The sequence below is a fragment of the Pterocles gutturalis genome, unplaced genomic scaffold, assembly GCF_000699245.1.
Source record: "Pterocles gutturalis isolate BGI_N339 unplaced genomic scaffold, ASM69924v1 scaffold14971, whole genome shotgun sequence".
Lineage (NCBI taxonomy): Eukaryota > Metazoa > Chordata > Aves > Pterocliformes > Pteroclidae > Pterocles > Pterocles gutturalis.
Genome location: NW_010105840.1, coordinates 51,590 through 62,620, shown reverse-complemented (window position 1 = coordinate 62,620; position 11,031 = coordinate 51,590). Strand labels below are relative to the sequence as shown.

Here is an 11,031-nt window from a genome sequence, read left to right as displayed (position 1 = left end):
TATATATACATATATTTATATATATACATATATACATGTGATGTCAAAATGTAAAGTTCTTTAATTTAAATTTAACTGAGAAAAGGAGTTAAAACTGAGTTTAACTGTATGAAACAAACCACAGGATATAGTCTTGTAGGTTTCTGCAATAAATGACCTAATATGTTTTTGCACGACAGAAGTAAAAATGGGTTGTGTTTTAGATCTTTATCATCCTCAATAATAGTAGTATGTGTCATGGTTTCAGCTGATACAGAGTTAACTTTCTTCACAGTAGCTAGCTAGAGGCTGATAGTTTTATCACAGCTAAAATCGAGAGGCATTTATAACACAACTACATTTTATTATTTCACACCAAGGCAAAGTACATTGATTAGGCAAATTACTTCTAATGTAAAAAATTAAAATGTGTACCAAAGGTGGAGAACTTGCATTTCATCTTTGCATCTGCCCTTCCTACGCAGCAATTCACTGTGGTGTTTTTAATTAAGCTGTTATTTTTATTATGTTTAAAACAGCAAAACCATGAAAGTCTCCTAGTACTTTCTTACTATAGACCTCAAAATGGATTATAAAGAAGAAAGACACTTTACAAGTGGGAAAACTGAGATAGGCTGGAAAGCCTTCACTTTCTTTTAAATTCAGATCAGTTTTAAGTCAATATTCTGCAGATATCAGTGCAGGCTTGTATCCTCTCAGGCATGTAAGGTGTCCCCTGTTTCTCAAACTCAATGTGATTTGCATAATTTAGTTACCTCAGGATGTGATAACGCAACTGCTAGTTAATTTTATATTATATTAATGTTCTTGAGTTCTTAAAATTGATGAATGCACGCTTCGAGGAGAAAATCATCAACAGCACCCTTCAGCACTGCAAGGTGAATGTAAAAAATGTGAACAACCCACAGCGTTCCTCATTTCTTACAAGTTCCTTCTTTGAAAGAGACTGTTATCCCCAGGATGAATAGTATCTTCTGGTACAGATATTTTAATGTTTTCTACAAAGAGATATAGGTCATAAAAAGAGATAGGACATAAATTCCTCTTGGTCCATACATGTCTTACACTGTACTTCCGTCAACATCTTAACCCAAATCAACTGTCAGAATGTGAATTCTCTTAAACTTGTAATGCACATATGTGTTTTACAAAGGTTATATAAATATGACTCGTTTGAATAAAGGAGAATGAATTACATTTACCCTCAGTTGTAACTCATCATGTGCATTTAAGTTAAACTTTTTCAATCTGTTTCATCAGTAGCTGTATTCAGTTGAATCATCACTGGCTGTGACATTGATAGGCTGTAGCAGTACCACGCTTTTTTACTCCAGTGATTAATTTAGCAAGTAAATTTTGGTTTGAGATAAAGTAAACAACAATGGAAAGTACTTACTACAGTTTTCTTCATCTGATCCATCCCCACAGTTATCCACAAGATCACAGACCAATAAACTATCAATACATGCTTTTGTGTCTCTGCACCAGAAACGATTAGGACCTTCACAACTTAATGCTGGGTGTGGACAAGCACAATTTTCAAACATAATATCATCAATTGCTGAGACACCATCATAAAAACCCAGACTGATTTTATCAAGTGATAATTGAAAAGGATGTGGAAGGCGTCCAAGCTGAATGACTGCCTTGAGCCATTGATTTCCCTCGTTGTAATATGCCCTCCAAAGAACAGTAGGCTGTTTCATCCCACCCACAAGCAGTTGCATCTCTGCCGCTCCAACTGACTGTCCGTAATTGTAATACCTAAAATGATAAAAAAAAGTTGAGGGTGCAAACAATGACAGAGGACCACATCAAGTATAAGGTCTTTTAGCTCCATGAAATATAGGAAGTCCACAGTGCATATTTCCAGTTTACCTGTAGTTCAATCTACTTTCTGTATGATGGTACGGTAGTCTGCTCTATCAGTCTAGGGCTTATTTCAAGGATTAAAGATTATGAGAGAAGAAACATACTTCTTTAAATTATAGCCCACAACTGAAGAGATGCATTTGTTTTCACGTTAAGCAATAAACACTGCTCAGTCATATGCATAATTTTTAAATAAATTTAATTAAATACATAATTGTAACGTTTCATGAAGTAAAAACAGAACACTTACTAAATATAAAAGCATGCCTTCTATCTACATTAGTTATTGTTAACATGTTGCATTTTTACAGCATTTTTGGAGGATTTCAAAACATTTAAAAATCGTATACACATGGGTGAGCAATCATACAACAAAACTGGGAGACAGAACCAGAACCAGAACCAACAAGTTGTAATTTCCAGACCTGTACTCCAACTTCAGGTCTTGAGTTTTTGATAAAAAGACATTTCCTCTTCTTCTGGCAAATGTATTTGACATTATGGAGAAAAGCTTCACTTAATAATATCAAAGTCAGACAAAATATTTATTTAAAAAGTAGCACCACTCTTGACTTTAGTACATAGATTATCACAGATTACTTTTTCTGTCCCTCTTTGTAAATACTGCACAGAGACCGAGACAAGAAAATAACTGAAAGGGGTTGGATTTTAGTATGTATATAAAGAAAGGATTAGAATAAAAGCTCCAATTCTTCCACTGGAACTTTCACTTAAAGATGATACAATTTAATTTTGGATACTGTAGGTGACTCAAGGAGCTACTAGATTTTTGGATGGTTTCCTGTTATTGAACAGAGTTCCAGAACATTTTCAAATGTACTTAATCAGAACAGAAATGTTGGTGAAATGACTGTTATTTGTCTATGTACATGCAGATAGAATCTTTTAATATAATTTTGCTCAAAGCCTGACAACAAAATCATCCCACGTTTCAGTTCTGTTCTCCAAGTATTTCAACTTATTTTTGCATATTGTTCACAATGAGGAAAATATGATTAAAGAATAAAATTTAATGAATATTGTACAGGAAGGTGTGTCTATTGCAAACTATAATCTCAGTTTCAGTCCAATAAAAGCAAAGTGACACAGTCCATGAATTTTAAGTCTAAATTATTCCATACCAAAAGGACAATGTGCAATTTGATCCAGTTTGTCTGAACTCTGGGCTTCGTAGCTGAGCTACTTGTGAAATGCTGCTGCTGTTTTTCAGAATGAACATAAAATGACCTATCAAAACAAAACAGAAATCAACATTTCAGGCTGAAGAAAGAGTTTGTGAAGGTTTTGAAAGCATTCATGTCCTCCACTTTAAATCTGATTAAAGAGCACATATATCTATGCCACTTCTTTGTTTCTAGGCCTGGCTTGTCTTACCTTCAGATTTGTTGTAGGTATGATCCTGCGGAGGAGCTTGCTTCTGAAAAGCAGGTGCAAGAGCACTACTCGAACTTCTTACCCAGTCAAATTCATCTTCATTTGCAGTTTCAACCCAACCACAGCTGTCTCTTTCAAAGTCACATACAGCAGCTGAAATGGGGAAAGAGACATTTCACTCTTTCTCAGTGCATTAAATTACTAAGCAAGCTTTGCAGTATGAAAGGAAATAAGATGTTTATAATATGCCACCAATGTTCTAGGAAGAAGTCTAGGAAAGGGGCACAGAGAGGCAAAGTACAAGATGGGTTGTTTGTTTTACAAGTTGGGTAAAACAGCAGCCCCACAGGAACAGCCAAGCCATTGTTATATGCAATGCATTCAGCAAAACAAGTCCTTCCCTCTAGGGGCGTTGCCGCCAAAGCATGCAAAGCAGGTACGGAGGCTCTGAAAACACCTCACAATTCTCATGTTAAAGGACAAGAACACAGAGCACACAAAGCAGTAACAAACCTTCTACAAGATTTTTTAGGGAATCAGTGTCGGAACCAGAAATCAAATCCCTTATTTCCTGAGTCTCAGCAAGTATGCTAATGATAATAAACCCCTTTCTCTGGTTATAATAGGAGTGAAGTTAAATATCAGGCATTACTGAGACACTATGATAATGGTAAAATGAGGAAATCTCTGAAACACAAACTACTGGAGTGAAAAAGATTTGAAAAACATATTCAGCTGCTTTCTTCAATTCTTCATTTAAGAGTGATATTTTAGAAAATTTGCATAATACAAAATAGGAAAGAAAGGAGTGGAAGAGTGTCATGTATGAATGAATGCAAACTGACAAATATATATTATGTAAAAATTAAGAAATATTAGGTTTCCTTCTTCTGCACTTTAAAAAAATCCTCAAATCACAAAAATATATTTTTGAGTTCTGTAATTATAACAGGCTTTTAATGGAAAACATTAAGAAAATTGTGTCAAGAATTTTTAAGCAATATTTTATTAATTCTGTGCATGGCATAAGTAAACAAATATTCAGACGTGACTGCCTGAATTCTACCATTATTTTATAACATCACAACTTCCAGTGGCCATATGATTATGGCCTAGAAAACATACATTTCAGAATCAAAGTCTCTTGGAAATCAGAATTACATAAATGTTTATTGATGGAAGATATGGGAGTTTTTTTGTTTTGCTGTGTTAATTTTTTTTTCTTTTTGCTCTTCTTTAAGAACTGTATCACATTATCACATACCATTTGTTAGAAAGAATGGAAAAATTATTAACCAGGCAAGCAAGTGCTGCTGTTGGTTAAACAGACAAATTTTTGTGGATTATTAAGCAAAGCATATAGAAATGTACAGTTATTAATGCCACTTATAAAAGAAATCATTTCACAACCATGGAAGGCCCAATAATATTTAAGAGATCAAAGAAAATATGAGTTTTCTATACACATGGTGAGTGTGGATCAGAAATGTCAATGATAAAATTATGTAGATCAAATGTGCCAATAAAAATAAAGAAATTATTTAATAGGATATTTGATAGAATAAAATTAAGATCAAAAATATGTATAAACATTGAAGGTCCTAGGCATGATGGAAATGACTGAGAATCCACTGACCAAATATAACAATAAGGGAATATGAAGGGCTATTTCTGACTTGGTTTTTGCTCTATAGAAGAGACTGTCGATATTCCCACAAGAACTACACCAAAAAATATTACAAACCTTGGACACAGATGGTTACACCAAAAGAGGCAAATAAGACAAAACTGTTAAGTCTGAGCCCAGACTTCTTCCATCTGTAGCTTATAACAGAGACAAAATATAAAAGAAAGGATGCACCAGACCATACATTTAACTTAAGCATGGATGCTTACATTGAAATAAAATAACCCTGACACCTTCAAAAAATAACTGTACTGTCACATGGAATTGACACAATTTTATTTTTTAAATAACGATATAAAAATATTCTTCACTACACAACTCTGATTTTGATGGCAGTCCATCCTGTGCACTGAGGCAGATATTCAATCGTCTAACTAAAAGCCGGTTTATAACAGCACTTTTAAGTGAAACAGTGTCCAAAAACACTGGTTTATCAGATCTGACATTTTCTGGAAATCTCTCAATTCATATGATACTGTCATTTGCAAATGCTTCTCACGTTCCTAATACAAGTGATTACTGTGTATTGATGTGGGAAATAGTCCTAAAACAATAAAAGCTTCCAAAATAATCAAATTACATTTGATTGACATTTTCATTGGGAACTTAGCAAATTAGGTCCAAATGTCTCCTCCATTCAAAAATGTTAATGAAGTCTGAAGAGATTTAAATTTCTTGAACACAATAATGTAGTTATTTAGGACATTGGATACCCAGGTCCAGGTGAAATAAAACAAGAGAAATTTAGGCAATCTTTAACAATGAAGTGTTTGTCTTCCTATATCCATTAAAATGTTCCTCCTAACTGAAGGGGAGTGTTCATGTTTTTGTTGAACTAAACAAAAACAAAGTCTGATAGTCATTATTCAGGCCATCTTGCTATTTACCCTGTGGTTCTCTGCCACTGGAGCTCATGCAATATTTGTTGTCATGGTGCATAATTTGCAAGAAAATAGACAGAAATAACTATACAATGAGATATACTTTTTTTCCCAAAATATTAGATAGACATTTGCTGTCAGAAGTAGAAAAAACAGATGACTTCTGGGTTCTATAGAAACTACGAAGGTATGCATAGTCTCCAACAGAAAAGTATTTTTCCCTTTCCTCAGTGCTCTTCCTTTCTACAGCCTTTCCCCTTTTACCTATTCCACAACGGCTCGTTTGACCCCTTATCTCAGTCCTAGTCTCACTGGAAAGCTGGAAATCCTCACTGTCTTTCCCCATCCAGTCCTCATCTCTTTGCCTGGACATGTCCCCAGACAGGTCCTTGCTCCAGGTCCTCTCATGAAGTCTCAGGTTTTTGCCACTTACTGACACACTTTATACTAATCCCACCCAAAGCATCACTGCTCCACATCCATATTCCCCATTCCCATTCTCTCCTTGTTTTATTCTCTCTTAAAAAACTTTTTACCTTTCATTATTGTTATCTCTTCTGACACCATTTCACTGACTCTTTGAGCATCTGGTCTTAACCTTTCCCCCACAGGAGCCCATGTCCTTCTCGACCTGGCTTCCCCCAGCCTCCTGGTTACTTCTGTCCCACACCAGCGAGCTCAAGCAATGCAGCCTCTGCAGCCATTCCTTGTTATTCACAGACAATGGCAGTTTCCTGTCACTGTAGATGACTTTCCCCATTTAACTTCCACGAACAGATCCTAAAGCAGTTGTCTGTGCAGTTCCAGTTTCAGGTCTCTTCTCTGGTTTACAAGCTGACAATCTTTTCACTCCTTGAACTTAAGCTCATCCATGTGAGTTGGCTGCTGCTTCTGGTCTCAGCTTTAAAAACAACTGAATTGTCTGGCTGAAATGAAGGTGTAGCAAGCGTATGAGATGGACATTTTAGCACGCAAGATTTTGACTCCAAAGGTTAAATTTTGGAAGAGTTACCCTATAACCACAGCAGAAGTTTTATGGCAATCAAGGTAATGTTTAGGTAATCAAGGGAATGTTTCTTATAATACTAAGGAAATTATTATTACTTATATAAAGGTGGCCATTAGAAAGGCAATAATGCTTACAGCTAAACAATTATGCTACAGAAGTAGTTTTTAAGGAACAACATATGCATCATTCTCTTTATTTGCCTAAGTCAAATTAAGCTACATAAAATTCTGTACTAACATATAGATTGTGTCCAGTTTATGAATTACTTAAGACTAACTTGAGCATGCTTACGCCGTACTAAATTATACAGCATAGAGATAGACATTAAATGCATATTTCATTTATAAAGACGTAAAGAAAAATGTGTTCTATATTTATCAAAATGTAAACTATTTCATATGTATTTTATATATAAAATTGGATAATTATTCCTGATAATCTACACCATAAGCAGACAGAAAAAAACATGAAAGACAGAACATGATGAATGAATGGCCAAAGGTCAGACAGAATACCAGGAATGCATGAATGTTACCAGATTACTTTCCAGTCTGACTTTACTATCTACACCATCATTATCATTCTTAGCTTGGAAAAGTGAATATTTAGACTCCGCCAAATGCAAAGGATGTAGACCTTAGAAATTATACTGTACATTCACCTTCCAGAGCACAAGCACACAATGTGATAGGTAGGTTATGTTACTGCTGTAAACCTCCAGCTTGAAAAAGGCAGATGCTTCTCTCTTCTGCTTTAATGCATGTATAAGCCATGTATGGTAGCTTTATAGTGATAGTAAATTCTTCAGCTGTAGAAGAAAAGCTGTGAACTAATAGTCAGGAGTAGTGGCACTTGAGAAAGAAAACATTTAGTATTTTATATTTTATATTGTTTTACTTTTCTCAACTAATCAGAATAAATTTGGATTATTTTTTCAGTCTAAGATATGTATTTTTGTAAAATGCAACTAGGAACCTAGAAACCTAGAAAGAATAATCTCATCATGCGTCAGGTTCAACAACATAAATGTGGTTCTAAGAACAAAGATGTCAGTGGAGCAAACAAATTTGGTGGCTATCCTGTATACGAAGAGAAGTGAGAGAGATAGTGTCCTGCAAGAACTGGGAACTCAGAAACCTACACTGAGATAAGAAAGATACTCCAAGAAGTGGAGATCTTCAAACTTTCTTCTTCCACTCCTGGCAGAAAGAACAGCTCATCTGAGAAGTGATTAGAATCAAGAGAAGACTGATCTTGTGAGACAAGAAAATTGCGTGGAGATCCCGCTTGTTCAGTGGACTTGGTGGACCCAAGTATCTAAGGAAACAATCTTGCTGGAACGTAAGAGAAAAATATTTAAATGATAAATATTTAGAAAGATATTTTAAGCCCATGTAATATCCTTCCCTGGTTCCCATACTAAGAGGAAAAACTTACATTAGAGCAAGGTTAAGAAGCATACAATCACCAGCAGGTGGAACATAGTGGGAAAAAGTATTAATATTGACAAAAGGAACAAAGTAGTTGTAGGTGGTGAATCAACAAAACATCCATGCTTAGCCAAGCTAAGAAAATAGGAAAAGTGACTGAGAGAAATTAAATGCTTGCATCTAATTTCAGAAATTTACATAACAAAATCTAGAAAGTAATGGTACACTACATAAGCATGAAGATGATGAAATACTGTTTGAGAATTATAAGAGCTCTTCTAGTGCTGTAGACTACCAGAGTAACACGCTGAAAGGCAAATTTATTGCTTGGAAATAGTCAACATGACAAACTACTTACAGAGACATTTGTGTACCTGCATTCTGCTTCCCACAGTACAAGCCGCAGCACTAGCACACACTGAGCCAGCACAGCAGTACAACAATGATTAATAAGTAAGCAATATATTTAGAGCAAAGACCACCATAAATATACTTGTAACAGCTCCATAGTTCAACCTTTAACATGGCATTGTTAATGTATTGTCTGGGCAAGTGAGACTTGGGTGTAAGAAAAGTTTCTTCTGTTATAAAATCAGAGAAAAAAGAAAGAGAAATTGAGTTTCCCTATTATTTATCTGCTAAAAGTCAAAGATTTTTTTTTAGCTGAGCAACACCTCTCAAATTTCCTAATAAAAACTAGAAAATATAAGCATAGATTTTGGATTGTATTAGTACCTGTGAAGAATTTTATGCTTTATGATGCATAACACAGCGCAGTCAGAAAATACTATAAGGATCTTATCTGCAATATTTCTGTTATGTGTGAGAATGCTAGAAACCATCATGCTCTTTTTTTAAGAAAACCCTATACTAAATATTGCTCATGGCAACTCCCTTTGAAAATACAACATGACTTTTGTAGCATAGTTGATAGTTCAACACAAAAGCAAGAGACTCATTTCAAAGATAGAAATTATAACCACTATCACCATTCTTACACAGAGCAGGTAAGTAAATGAATCAGTAAAACTTTTGAAGGTACGTATTAGAGGTCCTGGTACATTTCCAAGCTCCCTTCTGACTGTACAGTGGAAAGGGACTCTGAGACGCACCACCTCCCTCCACTTTACCACGTGTTAGTTTCCCTGCAGAAACAATCCAGGCACGTAGCTCAGATAGGATTCACAACACATCCAAACAGAAAATGTTGACACAGCCTAAACTATATCTGTGACCATATCTATGCACAGATGCTTTATTTACCAGTCCAGCTGTGGTATCTTCACACCAAAACTAGGTATACTAAATATACAATTTGAATGCAAGTCTGTGGCCACTGCATTTTTAATGTTTTCTGTCTCATTTGTTTCTCAGGTTTAATGCCAGGACCATCTACCCTTTAAGAAAAGGCATCTCACGCAGTGGTGTGACAGAATTTCCAAATTTGTGCCAGTGAAACATATTTGTACCAGTGTAACGTATTTTCCTCACATTTTTTTTAGTACAATTTTGTATGTATGAGAACATGTCTGCAAAAGTATATGCACGACCTCTTTTTGGTTTATTTTATAATGGCTTTCTGAATCAGCTTCCAACATTTTACAGACTAAGATTTTGTTAAGTGTAACTCTGTACCTGACACTAAACATCTTATGAGTTATAAAATAAAATACTGTATTTTAAGCAACACTTGCTACTAAATAATAAATCAAACACCTTTTTTTTCTGGTTTTAATGTTAAGAAGGAAGTAGTTGTTACAGAAAATAAAAGAGGAAAAATTAAAAATAGAATCAATATGAAGTAACTATTTCTCAAGAGCTTTTAATTAAATGACAACATTTACGAAGTCTTGAAAGCTTGGCCAATAGGACAAACAAACAGTCACAGGATCTTAGCAACCTAGATCTTTAAATTTTCACTTACGGCACTTGGCTTCATCTTGGCTATTTGAACAGTCAGGTGTAAAATCACAAAATTTGTCAGATGAAATACATTGTCCATCCCCACATGAAAAAAGTCCCGGTGGACAGTAAAAAGATGAAGAATTAACATCTGCAAATTCTGGTTCCCCTTAAAAATCAGGAAAAAAAATAAGTAAAACCACACATGTATATAAAATTCTAATAAGTGCTTTTTATCATCTTTGAATATAGCAATGTACTCCGCATAAGGAAGATAACACCACCTATGAAGTGAGCTGTACTGTATCACAACTGCTAAGAAACGCAGCTGATATCAATGTCAGATGTTCTTAAACTATGTACTATTCTCCACGATATTCAAACATTTGTGTGAAAAATTATCAAAACCCTCTTGAATTTAAATGGCCAGTCTCCAGTTCGGAGGCAAGGTGCTGCGTACAGCAGCCTGTTGTTTGTCTTGTAGCCAAGAGCAGGTCTTTCACAAAAGCTTTCTGCCGTAGCCATGGTTTCTCTGCATTCAGCTCACAAAGAAAGTTCTAAGAAGCCACAAGTCTGATGTTGCTCCACTGCTAGCTTGCACCTCAATCTGCACATTAAAAAACATCCCAAATTTCAATGTGTGAGGAGAAAGAAAAGCAAGGACTACTGGTTTTACTTCAGTAGATTTCTAGAAAGAGAGCAAGTGAGAGGAATGACATGCAGCCTTTTGTCCTGTTTGTTAAACATAGCTTTTTTTGATACTAATATTGCTGTCCAGACAGCACTTTAAAAAAAAAAAAAAAAAAAAAAAAAAAAAACAAAAAACCCCTTTTTAAAAAAAAAATTTTTTGGACC

At 35.0% G+C, this 11,031-nt stretch overlaps 1 protein-coding gene across 1 annotated transcript in view; it reads right to left on the bottom strand.

Annotated features, from left to right (window-relative positions):
- Nucleotides 1-1,396: 1,396 nt before the first annotated feature.
- Nucleotides 1,397-11,031, bottom strand: part of MALRD1 (MAM and LDL receptor class A domain containing 1) — a gene marked incomplete at its 3' end in the record, with an annotated part of 59,751 nt that continues 50,116 nt past the window's right edge. The window contains exons 14-16 of the mRNA XM_010087553.1: nt 3,268-3,420; nt 3,015-3,120; nt 1,397-1,764 (exon numbers count right to left, since the gene is read on the bottom strand). Coding sequence (XP_010085855.1) covers nt 1,397-1,764; nt 3,015-3,120; nt 3,268-3,420 — 627 coding nt within the window. The remainder of the gene's footprint in view (nt 1,765-3,014; nt 3,121-3,267; nt 3,421-11,031) is intronic.